Genomic DNA, 23,991 nt, shown 5'->3' with positions numbered 1-23,991 from the left:
AAATATTAATTATCCATTTTAGTAATTGTTCGGGGAAGTGAGTCTTTGTTATTCATGTCTAAGAGAAGCTGGTTTGTGTTTTGAAACATTGTCATGTTATTCGTGTGGACTGTTGCTTTCAGCCGGAGTCAGAGTGCTCTGAGAGGGAATGAGTTGACTGCCAGAAATGATCAGTTGTATAATATTGGTAAGCTATGCTGTTAGCTTAATTACTGTTTTGAAACTGTTAAAAATTGTGCAAGGAGAATGCTAATAAGATTCCACTTAAAAAAATTGAGCAAATAAAGCCAGTTGTCCTCAGCCCTAGTCCCGAGGAATGGTTAGTGGCTGAACAGTTGGAAGTTTATTGTAATGCGAGGCTTCCTCACAGCAGGGAGAACTAGGGAGGAAAATGAACCTCAGCTGAAAGTCAGACTTGGGGATGCTGCCTGTGCCCGGCTCCTTTCCAGACCAGCTCTCCTTCGTGTTAGAGAGTAGGCCTTCTAGGAACTGCATTGTTTTGAAGGTAAATTCATTCAGGCCTAAATGGTGCTTTTCGCTTTTCTTTCCCCTTTTAACTCGGCAGTATTTGACGACAGTCATCCCTTACGAGAAAAAGAATGGCCCACCGTCTGTCGAGGATCTTCAGATATTAACAAAAAGTAAGCAAAGACAAATTTAAATGCTTACTCGTTTGACTCTTGCTTTTTATTTTCAGGTTTTATTTTTGTTTGTCAGTGTAGGTTGGTGTATGATAGATTCTTATGAGAGAGAAATAAATAGAATATCAAATACAGTGCTGACTCTAGTCTTCATGGTTTGATTTTTTTCCCCTTAGTTTTTTAATTATCTGTGAGCTAAGGTTTTTTTTTTTATTTTTGTTTTTGTTTTTTTTTTTTAAATAGAAACATGTGTCTTGAATCTCCATCATCTTACATGAGGACATGTCTGTCCACAAATTAAATGCTTTTTGGGTCTTATGTGACTTAGTGTCTGAATAGGGGAGACCTAGAGATTTTAGGGTAAACACCCAGACTCTTGTGAACAGAATACCAGAGGTTTTAGTTGTAGGGAGAGTCCACAGTGAGACTTAGAACATGCCTTCACTCAGCAGGCATCGCCAGGCTCTGCTGTGTGCCGCACTCTCTTCTAGTACTTTCGATATGTTAATGGGCAAAGCAGACACAGGTATTCCACCTGTGTGTGGTGGTACATTTTAAGACTGTTTGTGAGATTACTAAGTAGACGTAGTGTTAAGTATGTTTTGGAGTAGTCAAAAAGGGCCAAAGAAACCTGATCACTTCTATTTTCACAGATATTCTTGGAAGTCACTTTTTCTTTCTTGGTAACATTAGGAAATTAGGATTAAAAATATTTTCTCAGCTTACCCGAGAGCAAATAAATAATATATGATTTGGGATAAGTCACAGTCAGCTTGGCTTGGGCTGGAGAGGTGGCTCAGTGGTTAAGAGCAGTGGCTACTCTTCCAGAGGACCTGGGTTCAATTCCCAGCATCCTGAGGCAACTCACAACTGCCTGTAACTCCAGTTCCAGGGAATCTGGTGCCCCTTTCTGGCCTCCACAGGTGCCAGACACATACACAATACACAGATAGACATGTAAGCAAGACACCCCCCCACGCACCCACACAGTCAAGCAGTCACTGTCCAAATCTCATTAAAAAAGAAGAAGAAGAAAGTGAAGGGATCGAGCTCTGTCTGGCCAAGGTGGCTCACATGTGTAATCTAGCACTGAGGGGGCTGAGGCAGCAGGATTGCCATGAGATCATGGGATTTAGCCACCCTGGGCTACAGAGTGAGACCCTGTCTCAAGACAAACAAAATATCAAGGATTATATTTGTTAAAGTAGCTTACTTCTAATTGTAAATTTTATGATAATTGCTTACAAGAAGGAAATGAAAATGTCACGTGCTGGTGGGTACTGATGTGACACATGGATGGATGGGAGGCCTGAGGGGACAAGCCGCTCCCTTTTAGCCACTCGACTGCCTGCTGACCTCAGTTGTTTACTCTTTTCCATGGTGAGCAGTACATAAAAAGTCTTATATTTAGATATAGATAAATCAGGTGATGCTAGTCAGTCTAAAGGAAGCCGGAGCTCAGCTGGGTGGGTAGACCTCTCGTTTTCAGCAAGAGCTTGCAAATCTGGGTGCCCAAGACCACATAAGACAGTTAATTACAGGGCTGACTCTTTTAATTCCTGGGCAGCTCCACTCAGAATGACACTGGCTTCTAGAATGTGATTTTATAGAAACGTTAAAAAACGTTTAAACCTCATTGAAAGCAGAAATGCTGAACCTGACAGTTGTCTAAAGAAGGGAGCATAAATACTGCTCAGAAAACAAGATTTATTGAGCCTGAAGACCTCAGCTCAGGAACGAGACCAAAGTCATTGCAATTGCCTAGAATGTTGGTTCCCTGGGACGATCTTAAATGATTCTTAGCTGGTGCTTTGCTGGATGGATACAATTTGTAGAATGTCCGGGCATCTTTGGGTGACGGATTAAGTCCACTCTCAGAGAGCTGTGATGACGATGTGACAGCATTTCTCTGGTGAAGACATTAGGGTACCACAGAAGAAGAGCCATCTACGGATCTGTGGCCTTCATAGGCATGATGATAATAGTCATGAGAGCTACAATAGTTGTGCTCCTGCTGGTTAACATGAGTCACTGTGTATGTTCTCTGCCTGCAGTGAGGACCTGGATCCTCATAGGTTACAGATGTGGAGCCTGGTCCACAGGCTAGTGAAGTCCTTACTCAGAGTAAGTGGCAGAGCCAGGGTTAAAAACCCCAGATGGCTGATTTGACAGTTCTACCATGTAGTCTTTTCATATGTCCAGGGAAAAAATTAACTGGGAAGGAAGAATTGTGAATTTGAATTTGTCTCTACCTAGGTGGTTTTGATTAAAAAGGAAGACCGAAATCCTGATGCCCAGTGGCTGAGTGGACACACACACACACATGCACACACATACACACACACACACACACACACACACACACATGCACACACACACATGCACACACACACACACACACGTTTCCTCATCTTCTTCCCTAGCAGAGAAGGTGTTCAGAGCCCAGCAGATGCCGAGTTACCTCTTAGGCCTTCTTCATTTGCTTTTCGGATGTTTTCACTCAGTCTGACTAGCGTATTGTTTGGAGAGCACAGCTGTCTCCCCTTTCTCTAGGAGGCCCTCCAGTTCTGAGGAGCTCTGAGGGCTCGGGCTCATCAGCACACAATAGACTGTCCTTCACTCCCCAGCATCCCTTAGAACAAAGCAGATGCTCTGGAAACAGCCCAGCGCCTTTCCTGCCTCCAGTGCTTGGGAACATTAACCCAGGGAATGAGTTTCACTTCTTCACCGAGCCTTCCCTGTATTCTCCATCTAGAAAAGAATCTACGCAGAATTTGTGAATCGGTTACACCATGTCATTCATTAGGACTAAGGCTATAACTTTAAAATTAAACATGATTTTTGATCCGAACCTTAAGTTATTGCCACTGTCTTTTCTTATTTTGCAGTTCTGCATGCCATGAAGGAGGACAGTGAGAAAGTTCCAAGCCTGTTAACCGACTATATCCTGAAAGGTGGGTTTTATGACGGTGAGGAGCAATGGCTGAGGAGCTGTGATTGTCGGCAGATAAAATGCGCTCACAGCTGTTAATGTTCAGTGACGGCAGATGGGTGACGGTAACATATAGGGTACAAAATGTAGCTTCTACTTGAGATCCTGGGCTGGAAAGGATTCCCACAGCTGAGCAGTGAACACTTATTGGAGGAGGAAGTAAGAGAGAATTAAAAGGCATTGCACTCTGGGTGTGGTGCACACACCTTTAATCTCAGGATGTGGGAGACAGAGGAAGGTGGATCTCTTGAGTTTGGGGCCAGCCTGGTCTACATAGAGAGTTCCAGGCAGCCAAGGGGTATATAGTGAGACCCTGCCTTAAAAAAATGAATAAATGTGTAAAATAATTCAAAGACATGTTCACTGTTTCTGAGGTATGGACACGTTGGTCCTGGGAGACTTGGGTGTCTCTGTTACCTTGAGGATGATAGAAAAGGGAGGGCAGATTTGCCAGGGTTGATGGTGGAGGAAAAACTGTGGGCAGTGCCAGGGGAGCAAAGAACAGACCAGAGTCTCATGTACAGAAGGGAAGAGAGTTGAGATTCCTCACCGGTGATCCGTGGGCTGTAAATATTAGAGCACATGATCTGGATCGTACGGGCGGTGGGTATTGTGGAGGGATAAGGAGCCAGAAGATACGGGCCTCATTTGCTGAGAAAAGAGCAGAATGTTAACAGCACCTCCTCAGCTGTAGGACCAGAGCGCTCACTCAGCTGTGCAGCGGGTTCACTGGGCCAGGTTTGACAGCGGCACGAAATCCACATCTTGTAGCCGACTGAACGTGGAGAGGCCCTTTCTCTGCTGCGCACCTTGACTTCCTCCCCCACCAGTTAGAAGGAGATAAAAGTGTTGTGACCTCCGAGACATTTACTATCTCCGATGGGCTTTAATTCAGCAGTAGGGGCTCGCAGTGGATGATGCAGACTGTGATGCAGAATGTATAGACCTAACAGGTAACACAGCAGCTGGCCACTTGCCAGCGGGTTAAACAGGTGGAAAGGGCGGAGTCAACGGCCTTTTTTTCTGATGGACGGCCTTTTCTCGCTATTAAACTAATTATTATTATTATTATTCTTTACCTGACATCCTTGTTTACTTTTGTGTTGTGCTAGCATTGGTATGAAGGCTGGATGGCCCTGAGGTTTGTCCTAGAAGTGAAACAGGAATGAGACGAACATAAAGAACATGGCTCAGACTTCCAAACCAGTGGGTCTACAGGGCACGGCCAGGGTGGCCAAACAGTGATGGCTTCTGAAGGATGGGATGGCCTGGGGAACAGGGCTGTGGAAAGGGAGGTTTGCTTTTACTTTGAAAACCTAGGACCATTACTGTAAATCTTGTCCTCCCACTTGGGGAGGCGGTGTCCCCTATTCCTGCCTGCCCCTCCACCCAGGCCACTGGCTGTCTTTGAACCGTGTCTGCTTGTGCTGTGCCTGCTTCTCGTGAGCTGCTCTCTGCATGGGTTGCGCTGTCTGTTTCCTGCTGTGAAGACTGGGTTGAAAAGCAGCCAGCACTCAGACTCCAGCAGTGATGCTGTAGTCTAGAGCATGAAAGAGGGAACAGAATGTAGAAGTGTTCAGGGGTTGGGGGAGCTGCCATTATGGGCTTGTTGGTAATAAAATGCTCTTTTCCACCCAGCCTGTCAACTGTTGCTCTTCCTGGGAACCAGTACTAGGACCCTCCGTGGGAGGGGCTGTTGCTCACCATGGAGAATGGTGCTCCTTCTCCTGGCTTAGCTGGCCTTCCTACAGTCCTAACAGATGCCTCTGGCTTGGCTGTGTAAATATACCTCCTTAGTTTTAATGCCAAGGTGAGAAGGAAAAGAAGGTGAAGTGACCCCATTTGGCCTATGATGGAATGAGTGCTGCTGGCCAAATGCAACTTCTCACAATTACCACCTAGCAGCCACTGTTGACGTCAGTCACAGTACCCAAGACCTAGGCCACCGTATGGCTGCCACTGTTCCTGCCTACAGCTGACTCACACCCTTCTTTGACTTCTCCAGGGGCCTGCGCTGTTACAGGACTTGGGGCTGGAGTGATGGGCTTACATCTCATATGGTACCCCAAGAGACATGGCCTTTAGGTGTCTCATTTCTGGAAAATTCTAGTTAATGTCTTAGAGAACTTCTGATTGTTGGTGGTAGCCCTCTAAAGTCTTAAAAATGCTAATACAGATTGCATTAGTGTTTAGTCTTCATTACACTGTGGTGCTTTACATACACATATAGAATGTATGTAAGATTTCATGCATTTAGTCCAGGTGTGTGGAGAAGATACATTTCTACCTGTTTCTTTTCTCTGTTGCAGTTCTGTGTCCTACATAGAGCAGCATCACGTGGGAGCGCGTCCCCTTCTGTGGACTCCAGGCTTGATTTCCTGCAGTGTCACTCTGGAAGGTGGCAGTTGTGAGTCCCTGCTGCTTCTGGAGACCCAGCACACTTCAACTTGGATTTGCAATTCAGTGTTACTAGATCACAACTTCACAATCCGTCATATTATAGCACCGAGAGCGAGCTATGGCACTCTCGAATTCTGGAGATGGTTCCTAAGTGAGCAGAGTGGAGGAGAGAGCTAGGAACTGGGCACGCCATTATCCATTCCCTTAATTCAGTGTGGCTGCTAACGCTTGACTTCCTCCATCTGAACTGCACTGAAGAACTGCATTCAAGCACTGGGAGAGCCAACCACAGTTGTTCTCCAGTCATGGTGAGATCAGTGTTGAGTGTTTAGCGCATCTTCTATTACCTGCCAGTATTGCCCAGAGACAGACCGACCGTGGACTGGTGTGACGCAGAATGCCGTCACCTGCACTGCTGGAAACTAAGTTTGTAACTTCTGCCTATTGCACCATTGTTGACGTGTGAGCCATTAGGATGCCGTCTGGAATCATTATGACCTGGGTGTTGTGTGTCCGTGAAGAAGTGTATTTTGAAAGGCGTCCATGCCCTCTAAGGTGCTTAAGGAGCTACTATGGTACTGCCTGTTCTCATGGCTGTGTTCAGTTTTCTTTACACCTGTGTGCTTTTCTAGAAAAAAAAACTGCTCACGGCTACAACACTAATCATGAACACTTTTGCCAGTTTCAATCAAGTCAATGATATTTAATAAAATAATACATACTTAAGAGTCTTGAGTTCTTGTTTTCTGTTCTCACAGTGCTGATGCTTGAACTTCATGTAGACTTCACCACTAAAGCATGTGCGGGGGAGGTTCTGATTGGCTAGAAGGCCAAGTGGGGAAGGACCTTTCTAGGTCATATACACCACTGTGCAGTGACAGCCTATTGTGCTGGGCAGCTCCCTCCCCAAAAGAAAGCAAGTGTACTTAAGAGTCTTTTCCACCTTAGAGTCTCATATACAAGGGTCATCCAGACTCTCCACTCTTGTCAGTGAAATGCTGCTGGCTGCTGGAGCAGGCCCAGTTTGAAGTCTGAGGGCACGTGGCATTTACTAAGAGACTGGACTTCAGCATCTTGCTTGACGGTGAAGATGCAGGACTACTGACCACATTCAGTTGAATTACTGAACACACAGTATTAGTAATTTAAGAAACTTATTAGAACGAATTTGTAAGGTGCCTGAGACTAAAAACAGAGTTCTAGTGATCAGTTTTAAAGCCCTTGACCTGCTCATGGCTTATTCTGGATTGTGCTTAAAGTTTCACCTGCAATCCTATACCAAGACAGTTCTCTTTAAATGGGTTCCCCAGTTTTGTCTTACGAACACGTTATTCTTCAGAAGCACACTGCCTAGGATACGCCACCAAACAAAAACTAAGCCTGCGATGACCTAGTTATCCAAATCTTCTATCAAAATGTCTTCAAATCTGAAAGTTTGTGAGTACCAACATGATACCCTAAGTGTCACATGCAGAATTCCACAGCTGGCCTCTCTGGGCTGGCTAAACAAAGTGTTACTTCAGCTGTCCAGAGACTGTCTAGAAGGCATATATGTGAAACAGACACTTTAATGTTTAGGCCCCATCCCCAAGTATTCCACTATATAGGGAGATACCGTAAAACCTAAGGGGGTCTGCTGTTTGCAATACTTTGGAGAAGGGATATTCAGTTTGCTCTAATGATGAGAACCTTTCTCACTTGTGATTGACAGCAGCAGGCAGGCCAGCTTCTTGTCTTTGCGAGAGCAGCACTCCTAGGTAGTCCAGTCTAAGACAGCTTTCTGCAGGAGTCCGTGGGGAAGGGCCACCTGCTGAGGGATGGATGCCCATGCTCCTTAACTGCTGTGGACCAGGTCGCCCTGGGAGATCACTGTGTTTTCACCCCAGATCAGAAGTCTTCCTGAAGTGCATGGTTTTGACTTAGTGTTTATTTCTGCCAAGAACCGGGCTGTAAACCATCCCCCCACAGCTGTGCTTTACGAAAACAAAAGTAATACTCCAGAAGTCTGGTGCACTCCAAGTGCTATATGCCCGGTTTATTCTTCAAGAAATTATATTTGTTTTTCTTTTACAAGAGCACAACAGGAACCAAAGTAAGAGTAATAGATACAGCACTCAGGATAAATCATATCTTTAAAATAAAAAAAATTTACACCTTGTCCTATATCCTGTTAGTATTTTCATATATGGCCATGGTTGAAAAAACAAAAAGCAAGCATTTACAATTTTTTTGATAAAGTTTTTTTTTCTTATGCCAGGAATGGATAAATTGTCAACAAAATTTTATACTAATCAGGCTGATGTAAATCTATTTCAGTAACATCATATCATTAACAAATTCATTTTGGAAATAGATAAAAATATTGCCCCTTGATAATAAATCTTTTTCCTTTGATGCAAACAGCTAGAACACCTTTTTTCTTTTTGATATTCTAAGACAAAAAAAATGGTTAATCTTCAGATTAATAAATTAGGTCATTATAATAATAAATTAATTTTTTTTAAGTTCAGCAACCTCTGTCCAAGTATTTACAACAATACTTGAAAGTTCCTTTACAAAACAGAACACATTTTCTTTTCACATTAAGCATCCTGGGTATCCGTGTCTTTCACAACAAGCATTTTGAAAAGGCAAATCAATGCACGGGTGGCCATTAGTGGAAAAGTGCTAGGAGCTGTTTGAAAGATAACACTAGAGTACAGTCAGCTATATCTGAGGCAAACGACAACACACTTCCAGCTTACTGTGGACAATATTCCAGTAGTTGTTTCAAACAGTTGTTTGAAAAAAAAAAATCCAGGAGCTGATTAGTGATGCAGATAAAAAAAATTGCCATCAATGTCTCTGGCCAGTGAGCGAATTGAAGACCAAGTGAAAGCAAACCCAAACGAGGAAGAAGATTTTAATAAAAGGGACATCCTTTCCATAGCAGGTGGGATGCTGGCTGCTCAAAGTGCACACACGCACACATGCACGCACCTGTGTGCGTGCGCGCGTGCTCACAACCTCTCTTTCCAATTAAACTGCAGATAAATGAGATTGTGTTATTCAAAAACCCCTACGTGATCAGAAGCACTGCTCTGGGATGCCTGTTTATCTGCCTTTGTTCTGGTTAAAATCTCATAAAAATACATTCAACAGGAAAACATAAATTGTATGTGTATAAATATATATGTATATATATTATATACACATGCACACAAATACTCTTGTTCTTGAAGCATAAGATAGTTACATAAATATTCCTATAATTGCTAAAGTTTAAAGAGGCATCATTATCATTTTTTTGAGCTTCAACAAAGGTGCTTGAATAATATACAATTAAAATGAAGTAGTTTCTATTTTGTAGAATCAGTATATAATAAAGAAAAAAATCCCAGTTTTTTTTTTTTAAAGTTTCTTCTTAAGCTAGAGCTTCAACAAAACTATGAACAACCGACGATACAACAGAAAGAAACAACAATGAAGTATAGCCCCTGGAAATGCCTGGTGTCCTTCACCCTCGCCCGCCTTCCTGCCACGTGGGGTAAGAGAAGCTCCAGTGCTCATGTCAAGAGGTGACCTTGTCCTTACCCACCTGCTGTCTCTACTAGGAACTGGCTGATTGGCACGGAAGGAAACAGAAGCAGCAAAAAGAGTTAACTGTATAGATCCTTAATAACCCGCTTTCGAGAAATGGTGCTATCCATTTCCCTGGCTTCCTCACTGCCTACTGCAGTTGTGACTGTATAGAAGAGAAACTTGTGGCTTTACACCTGGGATGGCTATCAAGAGTTCTGGTGCGCTTGTCTGGTGGTACGGCAGCTGGGTCGCAAGGCCTTTTGTGTTCCTGCTCATTCAGGCCCGAGCTTTGCAGCGACCAACAGAGTCTTCTTCAGAGCAACAGGAAAAAAAAAATTTCCTCTGGGCCATGAATTGCTTTTATTTTCCTGGCTTTTTTTCCCCGAGCCAAGCTGACCAATTTTTCTTCCCAACACTACCCTCCCAACCCATTTCCCCCACCAAACTCTCTGCCCCACCCCCAAATGTCTCTACAGCTATCTTACAAGCAAATATACTTTAGCAAGTTTTAAAACTTTGGTTCTATGAAAACATATGGTCAGTGATCTTGAGGCCAAGTGGGAATGCTTGTTCTGCACAATGCCGTAGACAGAGCCCATCCCAGTTAAGTCCTTAGTGCCGGACACCAAGTCACAATCTGATACAATCCACTAAGCAAGTGCACAAATTCTAGTTTACTTTAAAGAGCAGATTTTTGTTGTTGTTGTTTTCTCTTTCGAAACCTCATCCATGCTGCCACCGCCTGCGCTCACACCGTTTGGTAGAAATTGTCCGCCTGCAGATGGTTCTGTTTTTGCATGCTGTAGAAGCCACTGAATCGCGCATCGGGTTCGGCAATTCTTAGCATCGTCTGGGAACCGTCCGCCTGGACTCGTGTGCCTTTCTTGCAATCCACAGATACTAGCTGATTATTCAGGGAAGATGGCTGTTCAGTGAGAGAGGAGAAAGAGAAAACCCACAGACTTAGCTTACTTCTTTCTATATGCCAAACGGACAGAAACTCAGGACCTAACTCAGGTGAGACAGGAGTTTCACCATATGAGGATGGCCAGAGTCTGCGGGGCATGATGTCTTATCATTAAAGTTGTACATAAAGGGACATCGTAGCTGTTTGCAAATCCTGGGCTGCAGGCCTGCATTTAAGAGGGCTGGAAACCGGTAGAAGTTACCAGGCAGGCAGATTTCACAGCAAAAGAGGTTCTGTTCGCTGTGATTTCACACCTTAACAGAGGTTTCCTGAATACTGGATAGTGCACCTCCTCCTTTCCTTGTTCAGTACCGTGTCATGTTGGCATAAAGGCTGTGCCCATGCACCTCCCTCCCCCTCCCTCCCTCCCTCCCTCCCTCCCTCCCTCCCTCCCTCCCTCCCTCCCTCCCTCCCTCCCTCCTTCCCTCCCTCCCTCCTTCCCCCCCCCCCCCTCTCTCTCTCTCTCTCTCTCTCTCTCTCACACACACACACACACACACACACACACAAGGACACACACACACATACACACACACACATGGACACACACACCAGACAGGAACTTTATATGCAAGGGGAACCCTACTAGGCAGGAGGGGAAGTTGGATGAAATACTCAGGTTGTCTAATTGAGTGCAAAAGGAAGGGTTTGAGTTGGAAGCAGTGGCTATTTCCTTAATATACGTTTTTCTTCCTTTTAAAACAGGCATGATTAAGAGGTCCTTAGATTAGAACAAAAGCATTCTCTTTGTCCCTCGGTGAGAAGTCTGCCTCGGGACCTTGTGTTATCTCACGTGTCTTTCTTCACCCTGTCTGGCCTGGCTGACTTCTTTGCTCGCTCAGTATCTTCCAAGCTCCTCTTGCCTTCTCCGTCCTTTCCCTTCTTTAGTGATTCCTTTTCTCTCTCCATTAAAAGACCAAGATGGTCAAGTTTTGGCTTCAAATATAAATGAGAATTCAGGACTCACTTCAGCAGGTATCAGCTCATTTAAACATGTTAAAAAAAAAAGCTCCAAGGAGTTGGGTCCTGTGGAAGTCAGGACTCATTCGCCAGCGGACGGCAGGTAATTCATGCTCAATCTTGCCCTGCACAAGTATTACACGCTTGCTTGCTCCAGCTTGATAAATACTGGACATTAAAACTTAGCAAAATAAAAATGACATTGCCTAACAGAAAACATATAAAGAAAACTGAGGGGAAAAGGAGTGTAAGCAGTGGTGGATCTGGCACTCGAGAGACTCTCAAAGGGTACCTTAGTTGGTGTCCGGTACCAGCACAAAAGCGGCACCCACTGTTTCTTCTGGTTGATGAGCAGGAACAGTATTATGATGGAGAGACATATTATTATGGGAACCACAACTGAGATAACGGAGTCCAGCGATGAGTCTTCGCTCGGGCGCAGCCTGTTATTATCTCTGTAGTCTACCTGGAGGTGACCCATATCTAGGAGAGAAGAGACAAGCACTTAGTGCTTCCCCGGAATTTTAGAGGATTATTTTAATTGCACTGCAAATACAGATCAGCAGCTTGGTTTTATTGCTTCCCGGTACTTTGGGCTACAGGCGTGATTAAAGTCTAATGTCGAGCCAAAGCGCTCTTAGACGGGGAAAGTACTTCGAGGCTAAATAAGATTAAGAAAAAACTTGCAACAACAATAACAGTAACTTTAAAAAAGAGGGTAAGAATGTTACTGACCGGGCAAGAAGGTATTTCCTGTCGCTAATTGGGGGAATGTAAAACTCTGGGTAGATTTTTCAAAGTGATTAAAACTAGACTAACTTAAGAACATTTGTTACTAATATTAAAATATTTTGCCTACAATGAATAAGATTTTGGATGGGCTATGGTTTTAGTAGCGAAACAGCTTCGTTCCCTACTTATTGGCAAATGGAGAGACCAGAACCAAGTGCATTCCACAGGTAGATACCAAGTTTCATTAGATCAAACATGAGACAATGTAGTTGGTTTTCTAATTTGCTGAGTTCTAAGCAAAAATGTTTATTTTTAATAAACTTGTTGAAAAAATATCTTATTTCTTGCCCTGGTGAATTATACTAGAAGCACAGGGGGAACGACAGTTCTTCAGAAAGAGAAATATCGTTCTGTGGGAGGTGGGATGGCTCAGCTGGTGGAGTGCTGACAAGCTTGATGACCCGAGTTCGATCCCCGGAATCCACATAAGTGTGGAAGGAGAGAGCCGACCTCAAAGTTCTCCTCTGACCTCCACGTGCATATATCATGCACAAACACAAAATAATAAATTTTAAAAAATCCAAAAACAAAGGTGCTAAGCGGGACATGTAACTCCACAGTAGCACTCTATGAGGCTCAAGGTCCGGGATTTGACTTCCAGCACCGCACAAACCAAAACAAAATCATAAGCAAACGGAACTGGTTTCTGAAACTTTAATGTCATTTTATTCCATGGCAACCATTCTAGTCAGGTGTCTGCACCGATCAAGGGCAGCGACAGAAAGACACAGGATGTGATGTCCAAAGAAATTGCTCTTTCAAAAGGCAGCTCTGTGCTGTTAAGGCTATGGCTACTGAGCGGCCAGTACAGTGGGGAATACTCTATAGGAAGACGATAAATAAATAAATAAATAAATAAATAAATAAATAGCATGAAGGAAAATGCTTATGACAAAACTGTTATTTTATTGATGGATTAGGTTAAATTAAAAAAAAAAAGCAGGTCTCTCTTCCCATATTCCAAATGATACCAGGTGTGGTCTCAGGCCTATGCATCCATCCTGTGTGAGGATTCAAAACGATGAAGGAAAATCCTGCTGAAGAACTGAGGGCTCTTTACAAACTTTATTCTTTCTGTTCTGCTAGGATGCTGAAAAGCACACCAAAGAAGTTAACTTTGAATTCCCTGAACTCAAAACACCAGAAGTAAAAATCACCAACAGGCCTCACACCTCTCAGGTCGAAACAAGACGAATTACCAAGGAGAAGCACGCTTGTCTCGCTCCGGGACTTTGAACAGACGCTATGTATGCACAGGTCCCCAGCAGACTATATCTGACGAGGATGCTCTCGTGACTGGAGGCCCTCACTTCCAACAAGGACAAATATGCTGACTGAGTGACTGAACATACAATGCTAAATGTACATCCAGTCTGAGCAATCTCACAAGAAGCCAGAACCCTGGGTACAGGGGTTTGGCTCTCTGGTCATCTGCCTTGCTCCAAAGATAATGTTTATAATGTCTGAAGTAACAGATCATTAATCTCTCATGCAATAAATGCCCGCTTCTTCCAAAAGAAATAGAAAAACTGCAAAAACGATTCTGAAAAGCATGCTTGAAGTCAACAGGAGGCAGTACTGAACCAGGGCTTAGCATAAATTTTAACTCTTCTCCTTTTTAAGAGAAGTGGTGATGGGAATTCAGCCGTGCTTTGCCTCTGAGCTAATGAGAAACAAACTCCTCTCTTTATTATACACGACTAAAAAGTAGAAGGAATAAAATAATTCTGTAGAAATGAACTCAGTGTGAAAATCTGAAAGAGGGATACTGCCTGCTAAGGACAGGTCCCCAAGGGGCTATGTTCATTCATGCCCACTTTGCCTCAGGAACAGATTCTTTCCCCTCATCACCAAGCATCAGAGCACGGAGGACCAGGAAGGTGGTGGAGCACGGAGGACCAGGAAGGAGGTGGAGCACAAAGGACCAGGAAGGAGGCATTTATCCAATGATCTGTAGACATGTTTGACTAATGTTGACCTGTGGAATACATTTCAGCCATGGTTTTTCCCAGAGGGAGTGAACTTTCATGAGCCATTTGGAAAGAAAGTGTTGTTTTTTCTTCCCTTAAACCAGGAATAAACAAAGCAGACTACAAAGAAGACAAGACAGATCTCAAGTAACCTGACTTCAGGGTTTACCTCTAGGGAGATGAATGATGTCATTTTCACTTGGGGTGGGCCACATGGGAGCCTCCAGGTCAATCTCGCCACGATGGTTTTTCTTCTCGATGGGTACATTGGTTGGCTCTGGCACATACATTTCTAAAAGAACGAAGTGTTTTACGTGAGAAATGATGGACAGGCTGCTTATTGCTGGTGTTAATGCCCTCGATCCAGACAGAGCCTTCGAGTCAATGCCCTATGTCCCAGGAGGTGAATGGCTCGCCTTCCCAGTTTGCACAGCTGATGCTGGCAGCTAGGTTTGTGGGGGGTGGAAGCATGTCTCAGCCTCTTCCTCCACCACCCTTTTCTCCTGGCAAATGTTGGCTTTGTAGTTGTGTCTAGTTGTGTGTGTGTGTGTCACAGCTACACTGGGCTCTCCATCTCTCCATGCTTTGGTTCTTTGTGTGTGTATACCACCATTCACCAAGCATGGTGAGAGCCGAGAAGGACTTGTGCATTTACCACTGTAATTTTTTTTTAAAGGTTTTTCAGAAAGGCTCAGATAGGTTTATCTGCTGAGTCCCAACCCAAGGCCACCGAAGTTCAGCGATGCACTGTCTAGTGGCGCCATTTTAAAGTTCCACAGTGTAGCTGTACCCCTAAGCTGACACGGATCCCAGGTTACTGTCCTCAACAGAGAGATTCATTAACACGAATACTGCGAGGAGACGGGAGCATCAAGGTGGTGATGGAATGGTTCCTGTCTCACTCAGGGCCTCACTTGGATGTGAGGGAGCCTACGTGTGGTCCGGACTGCCTGGGGAGTCTCTGGTGTGCCGGGGATCAGACTGGGAACACTGCCCAGAGGCTGTCCTGGTGAAGGCTAAGGCTCTGCAGTTCTGGGATTAGGGCAGGGGATAAAGGAGCTGTTTTGGCAGGAGTCCGGCCCAGGGATAGAAAACTAGAAGACTCAGGGAGAATCTGGGCAGTTGTGGGGGCTCAGGTTTGAAACTAAGAGGTTGACTAAGCAGCTGCTGAGAAGGAGAAGGGCCAGAGGAGGTATCCGTGTGTGTTACACGTGGGAAGAAAAGGGTTCAGCCAAGGGGTGGTGGGGTACAAGCTAGAACTACTTAACTGAAAAAAAGAATGATTCAGATCTACTCTCTTTAACTGCAAGTCTTCCGCTTTTGTTCTGATAGACCTTCATGTCCTACTCCCTTCTGTGTTCCATCTTAAGCTTTTGCTCTGGGCTGGTCCAACGGTCACACTGAAACTACGCTACTCTGACAGGGCAGGGGCCGTTAATGGGGTGGCTCTACCTGTGTGGCTGTCCCCTACTTTAAAGGTAGAGTATGCAAATCAGAAGAGGTACAGCCTTCACCTACATGGTGAGAGTTTTGCAAATTACCCTGAGGACTTTGTGTAAGAGCATTGCAACTGGGCTGACCCACTGCCTGGGCCCTATTTGGCTTGAGAACAGAAGGATGATGGCTTAGATACCTGGACACATCGGGCAGCAACTTCCTTCCACCTTGATGGGCTCGGCACAGGGCAGAGGGGGGCAGCTGACAGTGGAGCAGAGGGTCTGGCCTTGCAGGCAGTAGCAGTGTGTACAGCTGTCAATATCCCATCGTTCCTCATCGGCATAGGTCTTCCCGCTGAAGTGACACACCACTTTCTTTGGAATTGTGTCTTCTAGTGAAAAAGAAGAGAACACGGCGGCATGACTGAATGACTGCATAGCATCTTCTTCTAGTGGGGAACTAAAGGGAACAGCCTGACACGATCACATGGTGGTCGATGATCCCCAGGATTTGGTGACCCATTTTTTCTCTAGTCCCAACAGTGTTTGTTGTCTGCCATTCTCTTGACCCTTTTCTTGTGGCCCACAATTGACCAGGGACCACAAAGTCTAGCAGAGAATACTAACTGTAACAACCTCCCGGGAGTGCTGCTCACTGGGCAAGTGTCTTTAGGCTGTTATCCAGAATGTGATGCAGAGAGGGACAAGGGGTCCAGCTGGGCACGATTACAGAGCCGGACTTTACCAATCCCCGTGCCCACCGTTAGTGTGAACCACGCTGGGAGATGGCAAGGGATGAGAATGACGGCACCGTATAAAGACAGCAGCCTAGAGAACTGCTCCCTTCCCCTTTCACGGATAGCGCATGGTTTCTCGCCAACAAGGACATCTCTCTCCCCCTCCAACGCAAACTGACTTCTCCTAACCCATTCTCCTCTCAACACCAGCAAACTGTGGTTCTCCAGAACGAAATACGTTTAAAAATGATTTGTGTTTAGAAATCTGTATCATGTCCTGCCACTCTCGTTTCCTCCTTAGGACATCCTTTCCCTCGCAGGTTCCCTTCTCTTCTTAACCTATTCATGCTGATCTCATGTAACAGCTTGTTTGTTTTCTCTCTGGAGCTCAAGACTGGTGGCCCTGAGGAAGCCAGATCAGCAGTTCAGGAGCAAGGCAGAGATGTACTGATCCACGGAGAAGCCCTGTCACCAGGCCAATGACTGGCTGGGTGACACCTTAAGTGTGAGGCATTTTTATGCTTGGATTCTAAAGATTACACTATGCACCTCTGGGCACTTGCAATGGCAAACACCCTTAGGAAAGCTGGCATGCTCAGGGCTCGGTGTTTCTCCCGGGAGGCTCCGAGAGACTCTCGGGGGTTATGATGTTCACTGGGCAGACACAAAGGACAGAACACAGAACATCTAAGCAAAGGAATAAAAGCTGTAACATGCACTAAAAGGCACAGCCCCCGTCTCTCAACATTTTTCTACTGTTTCATTACTACTACTGCCTAAAGCCCAACAAGGGATGTTTTAGAAGTAATGAGAAATCCATTTTTCAGTATCTGCTAAAATGTCATTTGGCTACTAGTCCATGTTCCACACTAAGTGATTTGGTGAATCATCTATGAAGTTAACAACTCATTTGAAGGCTTTCAAACCAAATGTGATACAAGTGTTTGCTAATATGGAATCCTTAAAGGAGGCAACTTCAATTACGATATCTGAAACGTACACAGGAAATGGGCTGGGTAGAGCTACATCGTATGCTTAATTCAGGAAGTCTTCTGACCCATCATCATCGCATGGCGATAGCTTTGGCCACTGATCCAGAGTCCATTATGCGGTGACCTTGTACTTGGAAGGAAGTGATCCTTTACACAGCAACCCTCCTGCTTATGCTTTACATAAACTGTGAAATAGCTCCGACGGTGGAGCAGCCACCAGAGTGCTGAGCGAGGAACTGGGAAAGGGAAGGCTCAACCCCTTGCCCCATCTTGACGGTCACCCTCACCGCAGCTTATGTTGGTGGCACCCCTGCCGGTGCTGTTATGGAGGAAGAGAATGAAGCGCCATGAGAGACGGGCTGAAGGTTTTGTGCAAAGGGGTTCAAGTGAAGGCCAAGCACTGGGCTCTATGTTCTTAGGATCTCAGCACGGAAACTCATTACGCCTTAAGATATTTAATAATTCATCGCTAGTAACGCTGACAAGGCAATATTCGCTTCCAGAATGAGGTTGAGCTGTTAACAATGGCAATTATGTGTTCAGCCTTGTGAGGGCATCCACACATGTAACCAACGCTCACCACGGTGCTAATGTAGGCCGGACCCTGACCCAGAAGCCTGTCCAAGTGTGGTGGAGGCAGCCTTGTGTGTGGGTCTCCCTCACTAAGTCCAGTGCAGCTACCACCACGGATACAAGGAAACACAAGGGGGACAGTGACATCAAACACAGTGGAACCCATTATGCTAGCAACCCAAGGAGAGGAGATCCAGGTTCAGTTTCCCAGAGCAGAATGGAGTTCCTGACCCCCTTAGTGATGTGCAGTCTCTACAGAGTTATTTCCCCACAGGTGGGCTGACTACCTGGCCTTTTCACCAGTTTATCCCCGAGGACCTCAGAGGCGTGTCACTTTCAGCTTCGGTTCATCTGCAAATGGCTTAATTCAGATTTGAGAGCAGATGTGGAAAACGGGGCGTGAAGATGTTCTGAGCACGGCGGTTGCCAGATGGCAGCAAGACACGTCTTACGTGGGCTCCAGGGTGCACCAGGCTCTTCAGGAGCTCTCTGAGGTCATGCAGTACACTCAGAGCCCCCCAAAGGCTCAACTGGTGTCTGACCTGAGGTGGGTCAGTTAGTGTACTGTCTAGTGTGCAGAGACCCCAAGTGCATCGCCAGTCCCCGATTCACAGGGACCCCCCCGCGTCAAAGACATCATTCTTGCTCTCGCTGGCAAAGTCCTTTTGAACCGAAATATCAAAACATTACATAGCAACTAATTTTGTTTCTCCGAGTAGGGTCAAAAACCAGGGTACACTGTGCTAATAAATCTTCATGCTGCCAATAAAGCAAATGGACGTGACTCTTGATTTTGAGAAAACTGTAACTAGCTTTAGCAGGGCAACTGCCATCTGGCCCAATAAATAGTAAGATAGGCTTTGGTTAATGAGTTCCTTGCCCTCTCATAGGATTGGAGGGGGTAGGGTGGGAGAGTGTGTGTGGAGGGAGTGGGAATTTGGGTTGGTATTTTTTAAAGTAATAAAATAAAATAAAAAAGAAAAAATGGAAGTATTTTTGCTTTACACTAAGTTTCTCTTGAAAGGTTAGTTGCTTTGGTAGAGTTTTGATGGTATAGAGCCGGTGGTAGCCAGATGGACCATGGGTTCAAGAACCCTTCAGAATGGGAAGATGGGGCAAAGTCTATGCACTTTGAAGGTCTTTATAATGAATTAATAAAGCCCTTGTCACTTTCTCGTAGGACCTGCTTAGCCTAATGGAGACTACATGTAAAGGCTACTCTAAACACCTCGCCTGCGGAGGAATGCAGACCTACATACAGTTTCTGTGTGGCTTTGGTGTGGCTGTTGGGAGCATATGCTATTTGATTCTCACCACTGCACCGAACACCCAATGGCTCTGCTGACGCTGGCAATGACACCATGCGCTCCTATTTCTCAGTACCTCATATCATTCATAACTTCCACCGCTGGATGACTACTCTGCCCCAGGCACGCATGCGCCAGTTCTGTGTGATCCCCACAGCCCAGGGGACAGGTTACTGTTTCAATTCCATAAACAACGGAGGCACACGGAATTAATGTCACTCGACTAAGATGTGAGGACAGGAAGGGTGGGGCAGGAACTAGAGAGGGTTTGGCTCCCCCCCGCCCTCCACATGCCTTCTATCTACCAAGCACAGTAGCATGACTTGGGGGATGTGGGGGTCGCTTTCTGGGCAGATATCAGTGCCACAGAGACCAAAGTCATTATTACTCAGTGACTCCAGGCAATGGAGATCTCTTTCAACCAAGCGGCACAGCCTGGCTGAGGACTTGGGCAAGCCTGGAAGCCACCCCCAATATGTCTCCCCCTCACAACTCTTGTCTCCCTTCCTCCCTCTCAGAGGAAAATGACGAGGGAAGGGAGCATCGGGTTCGGCACTGATACAGAGGAGGAACATTTGCTTTTCAAACAAATATATTAGGAATTAAAGATCCTCACAAACAAGGTCCTCTTTGAAGCAACCCTTGCTAAAATCGTATTCTGAGGACACTGCCAGTTTCAGACGGCTTTGGGCTTTCCCACTGGCAATGGTATCGAGGGCCAATATTTGACACATTCGGGAGAGACAGTCACTATTGAATGGCTATACCTTGGTGTGATAAGCTCTGGCATTTTGCTTCCTCATCCTGGGTCTCTGTCTTTCCCATCAGATCCAATCTGGAATGGCTTCGTTCAGTTAAGGAATTTTTTTTTTCTGCCACTGTCAACATGGTGAGCCAAGAGCTGGGGTCTGTTTGCCACAGTGGCTCTATGACAGGGTAAATCCCAGAACAAGCCCACGCCTTCTGTCTCTGTCGCTCTCTCACACACACTTCTTTGTATGCAATTCAAGCAACAGTATCTTGTACCGCCTAGGACCACACTGAAAAATTTGCAGAACCTTTTGGGAGCAGAGGTGTAGAACTCAGTGTGGTTCCCCTCTGTCTGTCCTGGATTCTGGCTATATAGACGGGAGAACTGTCAAGGTCTTCCATGGCCACTCTTTCTAGGCTGAATTCAGCTGTTTAAACTCGACAGTCTCACGTCTTTTCAGTATGACAACAAAAGCTTTCGGCAAGCTGTGAAGGTTGGATGGACCTGGCTTTTACTACTTGAGCTGTTTTAGTTACAAAGTTCACTAAGGGCAGCGGTGGCCACCAGTGCCTTCTTCCTCTTTCCAGGTTCAACCTCCAGTCTCGACTCACATGGGCCCACAGGCCTGGCCGACTCTGACCTACTGCTGGATACATGAGCCTCTGCTAAGGAAGCTTCTGATGGCTTCCCTTTCCTCTACGGAAGGATGCGGAACCCCAAACCTACTGTAACCTGCATTACAGCTGGGCTTTCAGTTTCTGCCTCCGAGATAACCTTCTCGGACAGACACTTGGGGTTCTAATTCTGTTTCGCTGGTCATAGTGTGGGAGGCCCTTCCTGGGAGGAAGTTGGGCAGCTTTAGAAATTGCATCAGTTCTTTCAAATCCTTGCCACAAAACGGAGTCCGGAAAAGTAATTTACTCTGGGATCCTGGTGGCTAAGAAGTTAAATGCTGCTTCTGCTTTAAGAAGTCCCCTGTTTATATCAATCCAGCACAGTCCTGTTCTCGGGCATCTGTTCCTTCCTCAGGTATTGGGATGCAGGCACACTGACAGAATTGTTCTCAACTCTTGGCTTCAGTAATGAGCAGGGTATATTCCCTTCGGGACACGCCCCCAGAGCCACAGGGCTTGCTTACAGCATTCCACTTTAGTGTGGGCACTAAGTTTGAAGTCTGAGGTGTGTATATATAGTTTAGCATATGTCTGTATATGCGCACGTGTGTCTGTTGTGTGTGCACATGGGTGTATAAAGAGGCCAGGGATCAATGACAGGTATCTTGTTCTATCATTCCCCAACCTATACTTTGGTTGCTTCTCTCACTGACTCCAGAAGTCCATGATTGGCCAGACTGGCTGGCTAGCAAGCTTGAGGATCTGCCTGTGTCCCCTTCTCCTTTGTTGCTAGGGCTACAGATGTATGCGACCATGCTTGGCTTTTTGCATGGGTACTGGGGATTCAAAGGGAGGCATTCCTGCTTGTGCCGCGGCGGCCATTTTATCTGTCCAGCTATCTCCTCAGTCTGACTTCTGGTAAGTAATACTTAGTGAGGTCACTCAGGCAGGGGTAAGGAGGCCGCTGGCACAGTACGGGTGGCATGCGGTTTAGAAGAGGGAGTCAAACAAGCAGCCCAGGCTTACTAACGATCAAGCCTCAGTACAGGGCAAGGGCTTCACTAAAACATCCATGTGCACTTTCACAATGCACCGCCGGCGCCTTTCTCCAGCCCACAAGGGAGCAGGACAAACCTATGTTCCATTTTACTTTCTGATAAGACACCAAGTCCCTGCCTGTGATGTCATTTTCCTTCGTCAACTTCAGTTGGGCAAACGCTAGGCATGAGAGCCATGCTTGCAGAACACAGGAGATGTGAACAAGCTCTATTCAAGAAACTAGCACCACTATCTTTTTTGTTTTTACGTAAAGGGATGTCTTAAACAGAAATTGCAAGAAGCGGGAATCTAAGTAAAGAGCCAAGAGGTCAGCACAAGTTTGCAGATGTATAGGCAGAGACCCTGAGCGCCGGCTCAATGGGAAGTGCAGACTCGGAAGAGGTCAAGCGGGGGAGCTCAAATGGGCTTGGGTGCATGCTGGGCCTGAACAATCTCAATGAGGGAAAGAGCTTGGGAGAACATTCAGTTTTAATCCTTTGCATATGAAAAAGGGGGCAAACATTATCATGCAGTGTGCTGCCACCTCTGTAAAGTATCTTTATCGATGCACAAGCCAGTGGCCTTCAAAATCCTTTCTTCAAAATTCAGTTTTATTTTATTTCAGTTCATCTATGTTTTGGGATATGATGTCTAAGTCTATTAAAAAGATCAAAAGAGGCTTCCAGGTTTCTTCACCACACTGCAGTAAAATGGTTGCTTCAAACCCACAGAATTGTCACAAATGTTCCTGAGTGTCATCAACAGAAATCCAACCAGCTGGCATACCGTGCCTTGGTTGAGCCCACTGCATGCAAAGAGGGCACAATTTCTCAGCTATGGAATGTAGTTCTTGTATCAAGGTGTTTACGGTGGGTCGGTTGGGGATACTTCAAGATTCAAGTTCAAACAAGTAGTTCATTTTCAACTTGAAACGAAGTCTTATTTTATAGTAAGGCCTACTATTTCACAGGAAGGTAGGTATGTGTGTGTGTTGATATTACACACCAAAATAATTCTGGAAATGAATAAATGTATTCTAAATGGCAGACAGTAACGATGCAAGATCAAGGTGGCTCTAAAAAAGAAGGAAAAGAGATGCAACTTTCTTTAGGATGCTTGAGTACAGCGTCTGGCTAAGAAAGCCTAACTGGCCAAATGTCGCTGTCTCTGAACCTGCAGATGTTCCCTGTCGTCAGAAATCCTCTCCCAGCAGTGTCCAGGGGTCCTCATCAGGTGGGTTGTCTTGGCAGAGGGCTACACCCATCCCTTATCACTAGCAGGTAGAAAACCAGGTTTGGCCTCTTGTACAGACATAAACGGGAAGGGACAAATGCTGGTCCACTCTGAGACTCCAGTACCAGCCTCCCTCCGTGCAGAGGGATCTTTAACACAAGGTCATGAGCCCAGACAGATGCTATGTCCCAGAACTACAAACATGTGAGTTTCTGTTCATGATGCCTGGCTAAATGGAGAAACAAAAACAGAGGGGGAACTATACAGAAGAAGGAGCTTTCTAGGGTGCAGGGCAAGACCTAAGCAAACTGAAATCAAACACGGTTTATTTTTGGTGTGGTAACTTTAGAGCAGTTCCAAGGTTGGTACAGTGGATGACAACTGGAATGTTTTCCTTCTCGCACCCTCTAAACGATTCACAAATGCCCATTCTGTTTCCCTTGCCTTTCCATCACACCGCATCTCTTTCCTTTCCCTTAAATGCCTTTAATGCTAGTTCTGACAATGAGGGTGACAATCTGGAGCCACTGTGACAGCTGGGGAAGGGATGGAAGGGATGCAGGATGCTAGGAGAGCATGCCCTCCAGAATCAACAACAGCGAAGACCACATGAATAGTTCATGGACTCTTCTCATGACACTAACTTCTAAAACCAAATTTATGGGTCCCCTCTTCTCACATTTAGAAAATGTCTAGTGGTGGCGCACGCCTTTAATCCCAGCACTTGGGAGGCAGAGGCAGGCGGATCTCTGTGAGTTCGAGACCAGCCTGGTCTACAGAGCTAGTTCCAGGACAGGCTCCAAAGCCACAGAGAAACCCTGTCTCGAAAAATCAAAAAAAAAATGTCTAAAGACAGTGAGGTCTGTAGGTAAGACACTGCCCTCAACACAAGTATTACAGAGAGCGTATTATTTCTACCTGGGCCACAGAAAGGACCAAAGAAGCCATGGACCTTTAAAGATGAGAAAAGACAGGAGGAAGGGCACCACCAAGCATCATTGTGTTCTCCTCCTTCAGAAGGCCACCA

The 23,991-nt window shown here is 45.5% G+C and overlaps 2 protein-coding genes across 6 annotated transcripts in view; one reads left to right on the top strand and one right to left on the bottom strand.

Moving 5' to 3' along the window:
* Positions 1 to 6,761, top strand: part of Fez2 (fasciculation and elongation protein zeta 2) — a 38,583-nt gene extending 31,822 nt beyond the window's left edge. For 2 of the 3 annotated variants that reach the window (XM_075955220.1, XM_075955219.1), the window contains 3 exons: positions 566 to 641; positions 3,530 to 3,595; positions 5,943 to 6,761. In XM_075955220.1, coding sequence (XP_075811335.1) covers positions 566 to 641; positions 3,530 to 3,595; positions 5,943 to 5,959 — 159 coding nt within the window. In that variant the 3' untranslated portion in view covers positions 5,960 to 6,761. The remainder of the gene's footprint in view (positions 1 to 565; positions 642 to 3,529; positions 3,596 to 5,942) is intronic. The other variant, XR_012908713.1, reaches the window with a different exon arrangement.
* A 1,276-nt stretch (positions 6,762 to 8,037) lies between these two features.
* Crim1 (cysteine rich transmembrane BMP regulator 1) overlaps positions 8,038 to 23,991 on the bottom strand; it is a 175,639-nt gene continuing 159,685 nt past the window's right edge. For all 3 annotated transcript variants that reach the window (XM_075954985.1, XM_075954986.1, XM_075954987.1), the window contains 4 exons: positions 15,917 to 16,111; positions 14,453 to 14,575; positions 11,814 to 12,004; positions 8,038 to 10,519 (listed from right to left, as the gene is read on the bottom strand). In XM_075954985.1, coding sequence (XP_075811100.1) covers positions 10,343 to 10,519; positions 11,814 to 12,004; positions 14,453 to 14,575; positions 15,917 to 16,111 — 686 coding nt within the window. In that variant the 3' untranslated portion in view covers positions 8,038 to 10,342. The remainder of the gene's footprint in view (positions 10,520 to 11,813; positions 12,005 to 14,452; positions 14,576 to 15,916; positions 16,112 to 23,991) is intronic.

The sequence above is a fragment of the Microtus pennsylvanicus genome, chromosome 21 (genome assembly GCF_037038515.1).
Source record: "Microtus pennsylvanicus isolate mMicPen1 chromosome 21, mMicPen1.hap1, whole genome shotgun sequence".
Classification (NCBI taxonomy): domain Eukaryota; kingdom Metazoa; phylum Chordata; class Mammalia; order Rodentia; family Cricetidae; genus Microtus; species Microtus pennsylvanicus.
Note: the sequence above shows the minus strand (reverse complement) of the source record. Positions and strands in the feature narration are given on the sequence as shown.